Here is an 18,853-nt window from a genome sequence, read left to right as displayed (position 1 = left end):
TTCACACAACCGTGGGAGTACCGTTTAAACTAAATCGGTGATAAGTGCGAATTAAATCCCATTTTGAACCAAGCGAGCGTTTTGCTTATGCAAATGAAACGATGTAACTTTATTTGAATTTGTTAAGTAAATTTAACGTGTAACATTGATCTGCAATATAAGTTTAAGGGGGCCTCTGATGTCAAGTTTGAGTAACAAGTGGAGTTTTCTGTTCTGGGTTTCAAACTAAAACTGTCCACCAGCCCAATTGATTCCAACCGTGATGTCAGAATATGCCAAGAGACCAATAATCCATAGGGAAATCTCAGTGTGGCACACCCGTTTATCAGAACTAGATGTTTCACAGGATTTATGAAAAACCCCTCTAAATGTACCTTTCACCCTTTAACACAGTAGGGGTCGTATTTCCCACAGTCTCTGATTGAGATTTGTCACAGCACGGTAAAAAGGAGATTTTAAATAATAGGTTGAATTTAGGCAGATTTAAATGCTAATATCAAATATGACGTGATCGATCGCGTATTTTGTGCCGAGTCGTTGGCGAATCGGGGAGAGGGTGGCCAACTCGTTGAACGGCACATTTCATACAGTTGATTGTGGCTTGCGTGAGCAATGGAGTTGATAACAACGTTTTTTTTGTTAAACCGATGCTCTTAATAGGCCAAAGCTACAACATTTTATTTGGCAGTTTTTTGGGGAGTTTGCTGATTACACACAAAAAAAAACACATTCAGACATTTGACCTCATTTTTTGGGCTCGCAGACAGACGGGGTGACCCAAAAATGTGGATCCTAACATTCCACAATCTAATATTTACACACGCGCTACTGTTTTCCCATTGTCATTAAGGCATTTAATATTTTTCCAGCTGTAACAATACGCAGGTGCCGAGGGTGAAGATTTATAGGCCCCGACTGTGCCCCCCCCCCCCGCCCGCCCGCCCCTCTGTCTGCCTCTTGCACGCCCTCCTCATCTTTACGTACGATGGCGAAGGCCGGGCAGGCCAGAGGGCCTGGCCGTGCAGCTTGAGTCTGTTTTTTTTTTTAAACGCCGAGGCCAGACAGATGTGGGGAAGAAGGCGCTCTCACTGGGTGGGGAGGAAGGATGTAAAAGGGCGTGCATTGAACTTTTTCACCTCCCTCGATGTGGTAAATAAATCCCACGTGCGGGCCACCCTCCAAAATAGGCGCTCTCCCCAGAGGCAGCTCCCCCTCCTCCCCCCCCCTGAACAAACGCTGTAACGCTGCGTTGCATCAAAGTGCCTGCCGGACAGTGCATCTGGATTTGACACAGGTCTCCAAACGCGATAACATCACGTTTTTTGAGTCCTCGGAAAAGTTAAAACTAATTTAAACTGTTCTTGGTTATTTCGGTAAAGTCACGTAGAAGAGACGTAATAAAATAATAAAAATAAAACATAATAAAATTATTTATTTTTATTATTGTATTACTTCCCTTCTACGTTACTTTACCGAAAGAACCAAGAAGATGAATCCCTGCAGTCACGAAAGCTTTAAATCGAAATTTAATTTAAACTGGTGTGAGATTGACTGTCTAACCAATAAACGTCCCCTCCCCAGGAATAACAATAATGCTCTTTGTTAGAATTGCACTTCGGAAAAGTCTGAAATCGGTCTCCAAGACTCGTTTTCAGCGGTACCTTGCATTGTGATATTTTTACAATTCCAAATAACGAGCGTTTGGCTTTGTTGTGGGAGAAACCCGATGCATAGGGGAGGATATGACAGTCAAAAACCTGGTTACAGATACATTCAGACATCGAGTTCACAATACAACGTCCTCCCAGGCAGTCTCCTATCCAATTACTAACCAGGCTAATCCGTGATCTGACGAGACTGGGTGCGTTCAGGGTCATTTGTATATAGGCTTAGACAATGACCCACCCACTGCCTCAAATTTCTTCTCTCTGACTGCTAGGGATAGTGCTGTTAGTGAACCCGTTAGAGTTGGCAAAGCACACAATGCGTTGCTGTGGCCAGTAAAGCACCCTGGGCTACCTTCGTCTCCCCAGTTGATTGTGTCACACACCTACAGCACGAGTTACTCCTTTTCGAAAAGGCTGAGTCAACTTAAGGGGGGGCTCGTACAACGTGTTCAGATATCACTCGGTATTGATGTTTATCCCCGGTTAGGAGTTGGTCTTGGGTGGCCAAGATCTTTTTAGCGCAGCGCGCAAACCACTATGGCATGATTCCACTCCCCCCCCACCCCATGCACATGCCCACGAGCGCACCGACCGAAGTTCAAATGCGGACAAAGAAGAGATGAGCCAGAGCTCCGTTGCACTGAGCATTTGTCCCACATGTTCTGAGTTTGACAGATTTTGGCATCCGAGGATATGGAGTCGACAACTTGAAACCAGTTTTAATTTGCGTGAAATGCATCGCTTCGTAAGACGGTGTGACCAGCTCGGTGTGACTTGGCATGGTGAACATGTCGTCTTTTCCTGTGATCTAAGCGAGGTTCTCGTCTATGCCAAGTCGCCAGTGACTCAACCTCGCCCCCTAAAACACATTAAAACTAAAGCGTAGGTTTTTAGTTTTCACTGGTTTAGATTTCCAGCTCCTGAGAATTAAAAATGCAAAAAAAAAGTGCAATGAATGTTTCTCCAATTCAAGCACACACGGGTGGAAAGTGAAGTACCTGAAAGTGTGGATAAAGGAGGTCACTTCAAGGATTCTCCCAAAACAAGTCCGTAATATGGTATTCTGCCAGCCATTCCCTCCTAATGCAGAGGGCGATGCTCTGCTCTGGGAGAGTACCCAAATGTAAAACTTCGTCTCGTCATATAAAATTAGGTAAGAAAACAGCATTTGAAAGCCCAAAACCCTTCCCCGTTTCCTCTTTTAAATGAGCAATGGGATGGCATTGGTTCTAGAATAATGGCACTCCCACGTGTAATTTACGTTTAACTTCTTTCGCACCGTACGTAGCCAACCGTACTCACAAACATATTTTAATGGGCGTGCCCGCACCTGCATTCAAAGTAATGGCGTCCATTTTCGCCTGGATATTGTACGGTGTTGGTTGCGGTGAGGTAACGTGAAGACGCGTCACAGGTGGGCCACCGCGAGAAGGCTAACGGACGACAAAAGTAGCAAACACCCGGAGCCTGCGCTCCTTCAAAGGTGAAATAGCAAAACGACACTAACTTTCTCCTGTAGTCATCCTCTCGTCGTGGCTAGCAGACCTCCACATTGTTATTTGTCTATACAGCACCTTGTGACCTCCGGGTGAAATACCCTTTAACAAGTGTTGATTATTATTATTATGTGATGTTACCATGTGTAACTTTGCTCAATCTGGAAATTTGCAAGACTTTTTGTTCAAATTTGGAAAACTTGAACCAGGACACCGGCACACATGGCATACTCTCCTTCAAATGACATCGCGAGATCCTTAATGGCCGCTCTGAAGCAGACGGCGCGTGCCTGCGGATAATATGCTCGCAGTATTAACCAGGGCAGCCTCCGTGCTCGTGCCGTGAACCTCTGCAACGAGGGGTGAACGCACTACCACTCGACCATACCCCGAATCGTTAAACAGTTTGTTTTAAAGTCTCCTTCGATACGAGCAAAGTTCGATTCCGTCATTAAAAATCCAACGTGTGCTGAAATTGTGTCTTGCTAGGTGTGTAATGGTTAACCAACCCAGCGACTCGAATTATTGCAAATTCAGGGTCATAATTGAATGAAACGTCGATTTATTAAATTGGATTGCGGTGAATGTAGTGCCCTCTCCCTGCTGCATGAGTCTGAAGCCAATTCAGACAACATACATGATGGGACGGTGGTCTGACTTCTCATACAATGTAACAGGAGGTTAAGCATCAAGGTGAATTAATCCATGCATCAATACACCACTAATACCAGCCCATGCCACATGGCTAAGGCGACTAATGCAATCGTTGTCGCTCATTCGATACAGAACTCTCAACTCATCCAATAAGAATACTCATCTCGTAGGATACAGAACCCGTGTCTTGTACAATGCAGAATTGTCGTCGGTAAACAAAGAGTAGCTAAGGTTATATTTAGGCCGATAGTGAAACAAATTGTCGTGATGAGATGGGGGGAAAAAAGTGAAATAATACAATGGTGAAAACGATGCAAAAACATTCAATCTTGACTCGTAATCGCGACGAACCCTCTCCTCTAAAGCCGTCAATCTGTGCCCAGGGTACAAGAAGCAAATAAAAAGCTTGGAAAGAAAGCCAACAGCATTTTCACCGAGTGTTGTGGTAGCACACGCGAGTCGGGTTGGCGGATCGCACAGAGATGGAGCCCCAGCTTAGAGGGCAGCTTCGGTAAACCAGCAGCACGGCAAGTAGGTTTGTAGGGTTTGGAGCATTTTTCTCAATTCCCCGTCATGTGCGAGTTTTCTCTCGGGTACTCTGGTTTCCCCCTTCTTTAAATGATGATTTTTTTTTCCCAATGAAACATTTCCCAAACATTCCAACGCAGGACCCTCCGAAAACAGGCTGTTGAGGCTCGCTGAAACTGTCCCGGGTAAACAAAGAATTAACTATATAAATTATTAGGCTTTTGCCGCACAAAGAAACAACACTATACTTGGAGCTGCCGTTACGAGCGAAAGAATGAACACGCAGCGCGGGTCGGATCACTGGCCCCGATAAAGGCCACTTCTGCGTCATTGCACCAAACTGCCCAAGGCAGTGGAACGAGGCGGCCCGTATAATAAAAGCCACCGCGATAATTTACATATTGCCTTACATCACAGGCCCTGTCTGCCAATATTGAATTGCGGTTACTTTGTGCTTTGCTCGCTGTCAAAGCCTCAATCGCAGTTGAAGAAGAGGGTTGGGGGGGGGGCGATGAAGCCCCCACAACACCACCACCACCACAGTGCATCCATCGGTCATTGTAGTTGGGTGCGGCGCAAAACTGTGTTGGAGAGAGTGTTGGGATTTTTTGTGTAAATTTTTACGAGTTGGCTGTTTTGCCAGAGCAAAACACACGCATGCGCACTCGTCACACTTGTTTGACCAAGTGCGCGCGTGTGTGTGTGTGTGTGCGCCGTTAGCCTGAGTTTATTCTAATGAAATAATAGCTGCTTCTAGAGGGCTCGTAGTGGATTGCAATGTGGCTTTGGTACTCTTAGGGTTTTTTTCGGTAAAGTCACGTAGGTAAAAAATAAATAAATGAAAATAACTCTATTAAATCACGACGTTTCGGAGGCAATACAAGTCTCCGTCTTCAGGTGGCTTTGGCTCAGGCATGGTTTATTGTTCATTTACTGCAGTTGCTAACCAAAGTTGTACCCCGTTGCCTGAATATCCCAGTTGCAATTTTGAAGCGTCATATTTATTTTCTCCCCATTTCTATTCCAGTTGTGGTAATAGGCGTTCTCAAGGTGAGCAGGACTACGTGTGTAGTCTCCCTTCGAAAGTGCCTCATCCACACGGGTTGGTGGGCCACCTCGTGTGCCTAACAGCCACGTTGACGTGTAAATCCTCAGAGCAGGAATAAGCAAGGATCGAAATATAAACCGGTGAGTTTTTTTTTATGCAGCCGTTGGAGACCAGGCTCAGACCCATCTTGCTACAATTAAGAACCCGGTTTAGTAGTGGGTGGCTGGAACGCAGATTTAAACGCAGAGGCTCGGCAATGTTGGCTTGGCGCTCTCACAGCGAATTGGCACCTTAATCCACCTGCTCATGTGCACGTCCAATTACTTTAGGAATGTATTTGTGTACCCGGGAAAACCACACTGATTTTTTTATAATAATTTAAGGAGGGTTCAACTTGGAGATAATTTTGGCCAACTCGGTTCTTTTGGTGCAGGAAAGGGGAACGTGTGCGGTGAGTGTCTCACGGTGAGTGTCTCACGGTGAGTGTCTCTTGGTGGGAAGCGGTAGAGTAAGTGGTTGTTGGCACACTGCGCGACAAACCTGGCAGTGAGTCACATCTGAATTAGTTCTGAGCCTGCCTGAGTGGTCGACTCGACCTTAAAAAAACGAGTAACTGGTGTGATGTGTTTAACATCATCACTGTGGAGACAAAGGCAACCTGGGCGTGGTGTTGGCCACCCATCCCCCCTCTGCGCTGTGCCCGGCCTTCTTCGATAGGTGTGGTATGGCGAGTGTCGCGATGAGTGTTTGTGGTCTTGGCTCGACTTACTATGACGCTTATGCCTTCCCGTTCCAGCGGACTCTTGTCGTAAGTCACTTCACAGACGCGCACCACGGTCGTCACGCTGTACTGCTTCAGTTCCTGCACAGGAGTCGCACAAAAACGATGCCGTTGGTTTGAGTGAAATCATAAACGACAACTCATCGCGACGATTGTCATCGATTCTTACGCCGTAACTACGTGCAACAGTTTGTACGTGACCGAGCTTGACGGTTTCTAAATTTCGATTTAAAGCTTTCGTGACTGCAGGGATTAATCTTCTTGGTTCTTTCGGTAAAGTCACGTAGAAGGGAAATAATAAAATAATAAAAATTAAATTATATAATAAACTAATATAATAAAATAATGAAATAAAATACAATAATATAATAATCATAATACGGTTTCTAATCGCGCAAATGAACTGTTTGCGGATTGTATGCTCGTGTCATCTGTTGGGCCCGTGGAGTGTGACTTTACAAAATGAGATGGAACAAATTAGAATATTCTCGAAATGATTCGTGACCCTGAACTTTTACAATTCTCCGAGTGATGCAAGATGGAGGGGGTTTGGCTGGGGAGAAAATCCATTACGCGACTGGTAATTCCCGTACATTACCCAGTTTCCCGCTCTCCTGTAATCCAGTGTTTTAGGCGGCAGGGTCTGTGGACACCACGGATTGCCGTGCGCTGTTGGACTCGCCGTGGGGTTACAAGACGGCCTGGTGATGGTGCTAGAGCGAAAATGGGTTTGACCCCTCTGTGTGGGCCATTTGGGGTGTTATCCCCTTTTTAAATCCTTTATATTAAGTTCGCTTGCTTGCTTGCTTAGGACCGTGCAAATCTTTCGGTCGTTTTTTAACCCACTTCCCGTGATCCAATCGAGCTGACATTTTGCACAGAGACTCGTTGTGCGTGACAATTAATTTTCATGAAAAAAAATCCAAAATTTTACACTGTTTAGGGAAAACAAATTTAAATATTTAATTACCAATTGCTTAATTGTGGCAGACAATCATCTGACCCATAGGTGGCAGCCATCTCAAGCCAGAGGACGAGAGGACTGTAGCCGCCCCGATGCCACGCATATAAAGGATTTATAGTGAAAAACTTTGTTTTTACGGGTTTACTTGTTTTATTTATCAGCTTCGGTTTTCTGCAGCTACTCTGGTTGCCTCCTACTTGCAGCACGGTCTGTAAAGGGCAATGGACAGAACGTCACATGCGCAGAACTCTCCATTAGAAAATAGTATGGAGGCTCTGTGGTGATGTCCTCGGTAAGGGCGTGTGTGTGTGTTTTTTATTATTATATCCTGCCAGCGGGCGTTCGACATTTCACGTGGCCTCAAGGTGCACATGGCCTGGCACAAGCGTCGTGGTGACGTCACCGCCACTTAGTGGCGAATGGCGGTTGTTGTTATTATGGTCTGGTATGCTCACCTCTATGAACTTGTTGAGCGTGGTATTGTTGGGGTTGTGGGTAATGAGAAACCTCATCTCCCTGTACGTGACCTCCACCGGTGCTGGTCGATTCATTCTTGCCATTGTCTTCTTCTTTTTATTATTATGTCAATAAATCAAATGATATTTTATAAACTCGGTGTATGGTATCTTCGTAATGAATATATAATGTGCTTCACTCCGATTGAAATTGCAACTTCAGAAACCTGTTCGCGTAGACTTCAAGACGTCACTTTCAGTGCCCGCAACATTTTCAAGTTCACATTTACGTAATCGGCGTGGTGTCTCGATCGGTCTCGGCTTGATTTGAACTTTCCCTTGCCCCCCACCTCCACCCCACCCGTAGCCTCCAAAGAGCAGCTGCTTCGCTTCGACCTAGCCGGCGATCCTGGCCGTGCTCACATTGCGCAACCACCCTCCCCTTCTCCTGGCGCAGCTCCGCACCTCCGAGCCGAATTCACCCACAGCGCCGCGAAAGTACGGAACGGCGCCCTTTCCGTTTCCGTTTCGTCCACGAAGAAGTGTAGGGTGTCGGGGCCCGTCACTTTGCAACCATTCTCCGGTCGCCCGGGCAAACAAAGCGGCGCTCGTTCCCGCCGGCTTTGCTCGTTCGCTCGAGTTGCCGATACATTGAAGGCGAGCGATCTGCGCTCGAGGTTGTCAACGGCGATGAAGAGCGGCGAGCGCCTAAATGACGAGCTCTTCCATTTTACTTGCGGGCCGTTTTTTGTTTCTCTGGCCGCCCCCTCCGACTGCGGCGGTGGCAGGCGCGTGAGCGGGACGTGGCGGGGGAAGGAGGGTGGGGAAGGCGCGTTCTGTGGGGGCTCGTAGGGGGGGGGGGGGGGGCTCAGGTGTGTTGCGCCTGGCAGAGGTCGCCTCGTCCGGACCGCGTGGCCATGCACGCGCAGCCGTCGACGGTAGCGCAGGCGCCACTCCTCTGCTCCTGCCACGAGTGGACAAATTGCAAAGCGAAGATGAATGATTAGCGGTCGAAACGTAGCGGTATTTGGATGATGCTATGCCACATGACGCCAGTGCTTGGAGTGAAACCAAACCGTGTGTGCTGGCACTTTTCCTAGGACTCGAGTCCTGTCCCCTGTACTGCGACGTTTTCGCAGAGCGGCGTGCGGCGGTGAACGTGGGCTTTGAGGTTGATTTTGAATAACATTCGTACCCTCACTACTACGTTTCCATTTCGACCAATGGAAATAATAACCAGACTATCATTGTTTAATATGTTGCCGTTTCGTAATGGCGATGTTGCCCTCGTGGGCACCAAAGCACTGTTGTATAATTTACAAAAAAAACTACACTTTGCTTGCTAGACGCATACGAGACTTATTCCATTTACCCGAAAGATTGCTTGTGCAAAATGCCTTGCATTGTGTTCGAAAGCCCGCAAATCTCAAGCGAAATGGGCTGCGAGGTGGCCAAGGATATGGCAGTTCTGGACTTTCACTGGGTTCTCCGGTCTTCTTGCACATGAGGCCAACCGATCATTTATGGAATTAGCCAAATATCCCCATACAGCACCCTCATGAACAACTATACTTAAGAGTACAGCTTGGTTTTTTATGGGTAATTGATATTTTTTCATAGGTGAAAGCTATTAGTCAGCACACAAAAAATACAAATATTACCCCCTCCCCCCTCCGTATAGCCTTAACAGACAGTAGGGGCAAGTGCTGCTAGCGAGCGCTTCATGCAGGCCGGCACTGCACACGAGGGGGTGGGTGGCCAACGCCACGCATCTTAGTCTCCCGAGCGGCGATGTTTACACATTGCACCAGGTACTCCATTTGAGGCCGAGTCAACCTCGGTGAGGCCCAGTATCGGTTGAGATAATCGCCACTGGTGTTGGCCGCGAGCGGGAATCAAACTCGGGTCGCCGTGTTCGTAGCGCAGCGTGTAGCGCTAACCACTACGTCGCAGCCCCCCCCCACACACACGCGTTGGACAAGTCCTGGGTAGAGCGAATTATTTTTGGGGCAGCTGGGGTGACCCTCTCTGTAACAACAATAGGGCCACACAAATGACTCTCGTCCATATTCTTAGGTTTTTTCGGTAAAGTCACGTAGGAAAAACATCAAAATTAATGAAAATAAAATAAAATAAAACAAAAATCACGACGTTTCGGAGACTTGTGTTGCCTCCGAAACGTCGTGATTTTTGTTTTATTTTATTTTATTTTCATTAATTTCGATGTTTTACCTACGTGACTTTACCGAAAAAACCTAAGAATATGATTCCTTGCAGTCACGAAAGCTTCAAATCTAGACTCTCGTCCAGGCATCAATCACGCGTCAGTTTCGCTGTTGACAATGGATCCGTTACAGGAGGCGGCGGCGAGCGCGCACGCGCCCTCCGCGTCTGCACGCGCCACTGGTTCCCATTAAGCCTTCGCTGAGTCACACCCTTAATGATTAGACGTGGGGGGGGCAGAGGCTCGGATGATTCACAGAGGGGGGGGGGGAGACGGAGGAACATGAATTGCAAGTGGCTCTGAAGTTTAGCATGCGTCCCAAATACATTCTCTCTCTTCGAGAGCGAGCAAATACTGTGTGCGGTGCCTTTTTTACAAGTTGAAATTATTATTAATATTGCTAATAAAGCTGACCTTTTTTGTTTTTGCTTTCAGAACGATCTGGGTCGAAGCGTTGTAGCCAGGACCTTAAGATTTCCCCCAGACCTTTATACAAACTGCCCTTCAAGGCAGTACAGGAAACCCAACACCTGAACTGTCATCTAATTGCTGAGCCTCGTGGTAATGGCCGTGCCTTGCCAAATGCATCATTTTATTTTTGGCTCTTGCGGTCACTGTGTTTTTCTGTTCCGTCTCGTTCCTCCCCCAGTCTCCATCGCCTCACTCTTAAACCGTTCAAAGCATTTGTTCAGCAAATGTCATGCAAGGCCTTGCAACTGGGTGCAAGGTGGTGTGAGGCCACTGGACGGTGTGTGACCTCCCGTGATTACACGTGGCATTCAAAGCAAAACCACAAAGCCCTCCTTTTCGATGGTGCGATATGCAGTGCATTGTGTCTAGAAGGACCAGTGTTCGTCACATTTTTTTTAAGAGGCTCCATCGGAGATCGGTCCGTATATCAATCATCTAAGGACCCAATCAAAAACCGAACTGTCAATGTTTTGTCTAAAGACCTCCCCATTTAGATGAGAAAATGTGGTGTCCAAAGCCTTAAAACAACACCATCTTGATGGCAACAGGTACAAACACCTGAAGAACAATCCTCCAGCAATTGTGTTAATGACGCAGCTGCAAATGCATACTTTTCAGAAAAAAATACAAAAAAGCGAGAATCATCGCTTTAAAAAAATACGAGACAATGTTTGCTGCTCCTTGAGAGAAAATAAAACCACCTCTTTATGAAATGTAACTGTCTAAACATCCCAGTGCTTTTCCTGGAAGCACACGTCACGCGAACGTTGTTATTTACAGTTCTTCACAAACGGCCATGCCGCGTGAGGTGTAGAGTGCGCAATGTGTCTTGCATGTCATGTGCGAGTGGAGCTCCGTGACAGCGGTCACGTTAGTGTATTTTCGTGGTTTTGTTTACTGCAACGCTTTTGAAGTTGCCGCGTGTTGTACGCAAAGCGCCGAACGAATGCAAATCCTCATGTCATGCCGAAGTTTCGATTTAAAGCTTTTGTGACTGCAGGGATTCATCTTATTGGTTCTTTCGGTAAAGTCACGTAGAAGGGAAATAGTAAAATAATAAAAATGAAACATAATAAAATAAAACATAAAATAATATTTTTTATTATGTTATATTTTTATTATTTCCCTTCTACGTGACTTTACCGAAAGAACCAAGAAGGGTCATGCCGAAGCTTTAGGACGCCACTGGAGCTATGCACTTTTACATCTCGCTTGGAAACTCGTTTCTTTGGAACTGCTTGTTGTGTTTAGTTTGTTATTTCCCCGCACCCCCACCCCCGATTAGCACGGTTTAGCAACGTGCGGTGTGAAAGACGTTATACGTTGCTAAACTCAAACGGCTTTGCTAAGCCGGTCGAGGTGGGGGGGGGCATGACAATGGCTTAGAATTTAGAGCAGTGACTGGATCTCGTTTGTGTCAAGATGGATTGTGCTGGGATGGTCAGGGAGTCAAGTGACCGAGGATGTGGACTACTTAACTGTGGTGAACTGGCGTTTGCATTGGAAGAATATCTGGAGCGACAATTTCCTGCATTTAGCACAGTCACGCTCGGTGTTTATTTTAAGACTGGCCGTGTGTCTACAAAGTAAGAATAGAATGACTGGGGATGAAGAATATACGATGTGTACATTCACTACGAAATAATTATCCCCAGTGAGTTTGCGCCATGCATGACAACAGAATAACAATAACTTAATGCAATGACACAATTATTTATGTAATATGTACAAACTGGCAAAACAATGCGGACTTGTATGTACGGTAAACTTCTTTCGCACCGTACGTAGCCAACCGTGCCGACCGACATCTGTGGGGAGGCCTTCATCCAGCAGTGGATTGACACAGTACTCCGTATACATAAAAAAGGTCAACTGATTTCCCACTCAAATGAGCATCAAGGCGGTGCTTATCTCCTGTGTTAAAGCCTTGATTCGGTGGCATACATTCCACATTCCTATGGGCAGGGGTGACTATCTGCAAGGGTGACTGTCACCGTTGCCTTCCCTACAAAAAACACGATCCTCGGTTTTATTGACGCTGGAGGGATGATGGAACCGCCTGGCTGGAAAAATACTTTCATAAAAAAAAAATTAATCCAGCATGTTGGAGCGATGGTCGGCACATTTTGTCTCGCAATCGAAAGGTTCACAAGTTCACATCCCGGTCGGGGTTCAGCTCGGCCCAGCATCGTCAACCCATTACACACCGCATGTTGATAAATGGTTAAATTATATAAAACAATATTGTGATAAGAATGTTGCGATTTAACACGAGGCGACTATCAAACTAACTTCGGATAACTCGTCGCGCAAAACTATTTCAGCAACGTCAATTGCACAGCTGCAGTAAAATTCTGCGTTCCTTGTTACGTAAATGAACTATAAGTTTCCGTTAGATAAACTTTGAATAATTTTGTGGGAAGTCAACAAAAGCGGTTCCCTCTAATGGCGACTGATCCCCGCCATAGCAACGTGGAATTGTTCACCACTGCTCTCTGGGGTTTTCCAATGAACGCGAGCACCGATTTATTTTTAGATACGCATGCATGTTTTCATATATATAGTAGACGCGTAGCACTCCGACATATACAAGTCAAGACAGGTGAAAGTTTGGTGGTGGGGGGGGGGAATCAAAGTTACGGACAATCTCCACCGTTAAACAGGACACACCTTTTAAAAAAAAAGAGCTCCCTGCGTGACGCTTGGCGGCAATGACGAGCGGGCTCGCGTTGGCAGCTTTAGTGTTGGCTCAGGTTGGAGTTGGTGGTGGCTCAGGTTGAAGTTGGTGGTGGCACCCCTCCGGTGTGCACGCTGTGAGATTTAAACGCACGCGCCGAATGATCGAGCCACTCCGCACCCCCCTCTTCTTTATACGCGTGGGGAGGAAGGGCGAACCGGTGTGGGAGGTGATGTGGTGGTGGTGGTGGGGAGGGGGGTCTCTCCCGGTCTCCCTCCTCTCGTGCAGGAGCTATCTTTACCCCCTTCTCGAGTTGTGTGTGTGTGTGCACGCAGGAAATGGCTCTCCGGCCAAATGGCATGCTCGGATGCCTTTCCCGCATGGCTGTACGCCATCCCGGCCTGCTCCCAAACATTTCCGCCTTTTGTTTTGATTTGCAAGTGACGCGAACTCCTCGGTACTGTGGTGTGTGGGGGGGGGGAGCTTCTGCTCCCACCCTCCATCCCATCTCGACCCCCGGGGCCGCAACCCCTGGCAGATTTTAATTTTAATTTTCGAATGTGTGTGTGTGGAAAGGTGCGGGGACCCAACAGCAAGAGCACCTGTTCTCGTGATTTTTTTGAAACTGTGCGGTTGTATTGTTTTGTTGTAGCAAGAACTTTTTTTTGTCCCCGCTACGATGTATGTTGTCGAGTCTCGAGCCAAGCCTCTCTCTCTCCATTGTGGTGTATCGGCAGCCGCATTACGTGGTCTCGCATCATGGAGAGGAATGGCATCGTGTTGTGATGTGACCATTATGGCGTGGTGTGGCACGTGTTCGCACCGGGATTATTTTTGGGGCCAGGCCTCTCCTGTGAATACCCCAGGGGCAGTGGCTATAAAAGCCCACGGGACACGCGGGGTAATTCTTGACACTTGGACAAGCAGCCCCCGTAGTAGTTGTCAGTGGTGTAGCCAGGGGACATCGTCGATTCGTTGAAACGTTCACTGTTCCTGTGGGGTTGTTTTCTAAGATTTAATTTAATGATTGCTCGATTTAACTTATTTTTTAGTTTGAGTCGTGCAGATGATCTGGCCAGATATGCGAGGGTGAAACCCCTCGACACAGGATGCAGATAAACACATTAATCCGACCATGTTAAGATCGGTACGTGGCCTAACCCAACAATCTATTTTGGATCCGATTACAGTTTTGGCTACACACATCTACGTTAACTTTCACAAATGCTGTTTTGTATTCTGGATATTGCCCGTTTATTGCACCTGTTAAGTATAGCCTTCGTCAAAATGTTGCAAGTTGGTGTATGTTCTTTACATGCATTTACCATATTTCCCTGCACATAACCCGCGGGGTATACCACTTTTTGCAAACAAAACAAGACCCTGCGGGGAGAGAGAGGTGGGGGGCGAGGCAATGGCGTTACCGTAGTGCCGCTATTATCTTCGCAGTGCGCAATCTACCAGTGCTAAAACTGTACTTATCTACCAGTTGTGTGTTCTAGATTTGAAGCTTTTGTGACTGCAAGGATTCATACTCTTAGGTTTTTTCGGTAAAGTCACGTAGGAAAAAGTAAAAAATAAATAATAAAAATAATGGAAATAATCATGTTAATTATTATTAATAGTTATGTGTTACTTATTTATTGGATATTTACTTTTGTTACTTTACTGTTTGAAGTTCACTCGTTTCCGGTTAGTTTGTTTTCTTTGTGCACGTTATGATTTGAATGTTAACAATTGATAGTGGACTGTATTACAAATGTAAACTTCGTATTAATATGATGGAGTTAAGCTGCGGTAACGACGTTAAATATATGAATGCATGCGGGGTATATGGAGGTGCGGGCTATCTGAAATTTTTTTACACAACGCAAATTTTTGCGGGGTATATGTGTATGCGGGAAAATACGGTAATAGTGCATACGTGTGTACAAGTTTATAAAAATGTAAAGTAATCCTATAAATTCTAGATTTGAAGCTTTCGTGACTGCAAGGATTCATCCTCTTAGTTTTTTCGGTAAAGTCACGTAGGTGAAATATGAAATTAAAATTAATAAAAGAAATAATAATAAATTATTTTATTTATATTATTACTTTTATTAATTTTAATTAAATTTTTTACTTACGTGACTTTACCGAAAAAACTAAGAGTATGAATCCTATAAATGTTGAATGTATGCTTTACTGCATTCTTCACACATTGCAGACGATGCTTCTGGCAATGGCATTTGTCAGAACGTGAAATGGCCGGGTTCACATCCTCACGAGGCGCTGTGGGTTTCCTCCACCCTTTGTCCTGGGGATGTTTCAACGCTTTTGCTCATCATCGGATGAAAAGGAGCGTCTGCCAACACGCGACCGGGGATAAAACAAAAACCCCCCAAAAAATCGGAAAAACAAAATCGCGCCAATAAAAAGAGACGGACGGCACCTGGGCAGCACCTTCGCTTGTTGCCAGTTCAGCTTCCGAGGGTTCGGGGTTGCTGGAGTGGGAGGGGGGGTATCAACTCTTCGCATGCGTTCGTGTAAACGTTATTCCAAAAGAGTAATCTCATTCAGTCTAATATTGGGATTGGTAACACGCCTGATAAGAGTCGTATCGAAAAGGTGAAAAAATGTCGCTACAAAGTTAAGTGCCGAGCAGTGGTCTCCACTTAGTTACTCGCTTTCACTGAATTAGATTTTTCAAGAATGTTGCTTGTGTTTTTTTAACGTCTAAAGATTGTGGTGTTGAACGGCTGGCTGCCCTTAGACCTCCTTAGCAATGTCATGTCAATCTCAAGGGTCAATGCTGGTTAAGTCAACGATTCAAAATTGGTGCCGTGTTCAAATGAGCATTGAGATGGTGCTCATCTCCTGTTAAGAGCCCTCAGTCCGTGGTTTCAATTCCACATTCCTATGGTGGGGGTGAGTATATCCATAGTACAGCCAATGTTTACTTCCTCACAAAGTGGTATTTAACCCCCCCCCCCCCAATAAAGATCTGAATTCGTGACCTAGTTGCGAGCCGCTCGCTCAAGCACCGAGCCACCTGGCCAGAGAGGAGATTATTGAGGATAACAAATTAAATAGCCACGTAATGCTGCACGGAGGGCTTTACGATCCGCATTGGTCGGATGGCATTAATGAAGGAGTTGTGCACGGGGCAAATGGAAAGAGCAGTCGTCTGACGTAGACTGCAGCGAGTGACCTTGTTGAAACGCGACACTATTCTAAAACTAAACAATGTTTCATTTCATTTCACCAGGTAACACCCACTGAGTGTGTGATATAGCTTTTTTTTCAGAAGCGACCTAGCCACAAATTATAGCCCAATTAAGTGGCTTGTGTGGGATTTTTTTGCAGCCAAATTCAGTATACTCGAAACGCACGTTTCTAACATGTGGAGGGAAAACCGGAGGACCAGGAGAAAAATCCACGCGACCACGGGGAGAACATGCAAACTCCAAATATACAAGTTTAAAGTCGGAATCGAACCCCACCACCACCTTTATACCAGGCGCTTTAGTATCTCACCACCAATCTCATAGAATCTTCCCTGCCGGGAGAGAACCCTTTTGTATTTACTTAGCTGGGTTCACATCGAGATGGAAAGGTCGAAACGCATCACCCTTGGTGGTTGGGCCCCATTATTGTTAATGCAGACGTTGGCACGTTATTGCCAAAATACGACGAAAAGGAACATTGGCCAACACGTGGCTTACACCCGGTCTTGATTCTCAAACCACTCGATTCACAGCACACGTTGCACTACAGTTGCCAGAAAAAAAAATTGCTTTCCTTAGCTCTGGAAACATGTGGAGGTCACTTGGAGCCAGTTCTTACGAGTGTGGGGTTTTCCTCAGATATTTCTGGATTTCATCAAATTTTTAACCATATTTCACAATGCCTGCTCAGTGCGGGTTGATGGTAAAGGGTGTGTGGCCCAGGACCGGTTCGAGGAGCACTCGCGACAATGTTGTGTGCTGGCAGGGTCGTCCTTGAACAGACCTTTGGGTTTCACTTGGGAAATAAACTTCTGATTCTGTTAGCCGTGGCTGGGAATGGACCTCGGGTTGCCGGGTTCATTGCGCAGTGTGCTTATCACCGTGCCTCCACTCCACCATTAAGTTAATCTTTTGGTCTTAAATTTGCAGAGAATACAATATGCACTTTGAACTGCATATCTTTTTTTTAAATTATGGTACCACTCGCTTCTGTCAGGTCATATTTTTTTCAATTGCACCTAAGCTGAAACGCAAGCCGTTTTCATCCAATTGCGTGTACTGTGTATGCAAGCCATTGTACTGTGCATGCAAGCCATTGCGCGCTCACTACGCCCGTTTTAAACGGCGAATGAGATTTTTATTTTCACAGCGCGGCAATCGATCCGCACGGCGCTACTCAACCGGCGCTGTTGTTTCTGGACAATAAAAGCTGTCACGCTGGGGGGGTCCCCACCCCCCACCGCCTGTACCAGACCCCACCACCCCTAATTCTTCAGACGATGGCCACTCCTGCTACTGTTGGCTGTTCAGGAATTTTACGGAGCCCGACTGGGCGTGGAAGGTGACATTTTCGTTTCCGAACACCCGGGCGGTATCTAATCGGCTCATGAAGTCATTTGGCAAGACGCCCTCCTAACGTTTTGTTTGGCCCTGCCTTTTCTTGGAAGATAAGTACATTGTTTCAGCCTGACCCACACTCACGCATGCAAAACAAAAGTTAAGGTCGTGGGGAAAAAGAGGTCGTTATGGCTGATACCGCTGGTGCCACCTACATCTAAGCACCACTTCCTTCTTCTGCTCGACTTCTCAGCTGTTGCACAGTCCGGCGTCTGACCTCCCAGAGGTCAGCTCTATACAGTATCCTACAGTATCTGGCCATCTGCCGATGGGGTCACTGAGCTCTCGGTGCCATTCCAATGTCTGTCACAGTAACCCACGTTGACCTCCGTCCTGCCCGTCCAGAGCCGCACATGAGCTGCGAAACCCACCGTGCTTTTTTTTGCTTATGCATACAACAAAAAAACCGATGCATTGCTGTATTTGCGCCGTCTCTTTTAGAATGTAATTGTTAGACATAATCACAGTACGCGGAGAACGTTTGCTGCACGTCTCCCGAGCTCGTGTGGCGAAGGATCTCGGGTCCTGTGATCTTCGGGCTCGTGAGAGGATGTGCATCTGTACCGCGAAACCGTAGTGTCTTGTGAGGGTTTTTTCTATTCGAAAAAAAACCGTTCTTCAAAGGATAAAATAATTTAAAAACAAATTTTTCTATCGGCTTCCTTGGGTCTAGGACCAAGGTTTTGTACGATGTATTAATCGGTTCAACGGTTTGTAATCTAACGTAGCATTGCCACATTGCATGTGATAAATATTAGAATGATGCGGTTTCAGTCCCACGCCCCATGACCATAATATTCAGCTTTTTCGTCTTACCGAATGTTAACATTTTAAAGAAACGTGAGCAATGGAATAAATACGTTACGACCTGGAGTACGCGATATTAACATAATTTTTTTATCCACTAATTTTTTTTAAACATGCAAGCGTTTTGCGGCCGCTTGGAATCTACGTGCGGATTTCTGGGTTATCGAGCATTTTCTCTCGAGACTTCAACTCGTGTGAAATTGCCCGCGGTTAGTCGTGCTTCAGAGAGAGAGAGAAACAAATGCTCAACACGTGACCCAATCCGGGCAACAGCAACTGCATTCACGTTAATAGGCATTCTTATATCGACCACTATCCATTGTGCATAACATTAACATCATCACAAACAATGCTCTTAAAATAGTCGGTTGATTTTATTGACCACCATTCACTTTCATAGAGATCTCTGTTAGCAATTCACATTCATGGAGAATCGACTCAAGTCACTGCTATTCTCCACTTTAGAGACGTATGGAT

General features: G+C 46.0%; 1 protein-coding gene across 2 annotated transcripts in view; it reads right to left on the bottom strand.

Annotated features, from left to right (window-relative positions):
* PTP4A1 (protein tyrosine phosphatase 4A1) overlaps nucleotides 1-18,853 on the bottom strand; it is an 80,313-nt gene that overhangs the window by 23,345 nt on the left and 38,115 nt on the right. The window contains exons 2-4 of one of the 2 annotated variants that reach the window (XM_078866125.1): nucleotides 12,959-13,099; nucleotides 7,594-8,557; nucleotides 6,163-6,255 (exon numbers count right to left, since the gene is read on the bottom strand). In XM_078866125.1, coding sequence (XP_078722251.1) covers nucleotides 6,163-6,255; nucleotides 7,594-7,698 — 198 coding nt within the window. In that variant the 5' untranslated portion in view covers nucleotides 7,699-8,557; nucleotides 12,959-13,099. The remainder of the gene's footprint in view (nucleotides 1-6,162; nucleotides 6,256-7,593; nucleotides 8,558-12,958; nucleotides 13,100-18,853) is intronic. The other variant, XM_078866135.1, reaches the window with a different exon arrangement.

Source organism: Lampetra fluviatilis, chromosome 2 (genome assembly GCF_964198595.1).
Source record: "Lampetra fluviatilis chromosome 2, kcLamFluv1.1, whole genome shotgun sequence".
Taxonomy (NCBI): domain Eukaryota; kingdom Metazoa; phylum Chordata; class Hyperoartia; order Petromyzontiformes; family Petromyzontidae; genus Lampetra; species Lampetra fluviatilis.
Note: the sequence above shows the minus strand (reverse complement) of the source record. Positions and strands in the feature narration are given on the sequence as shown.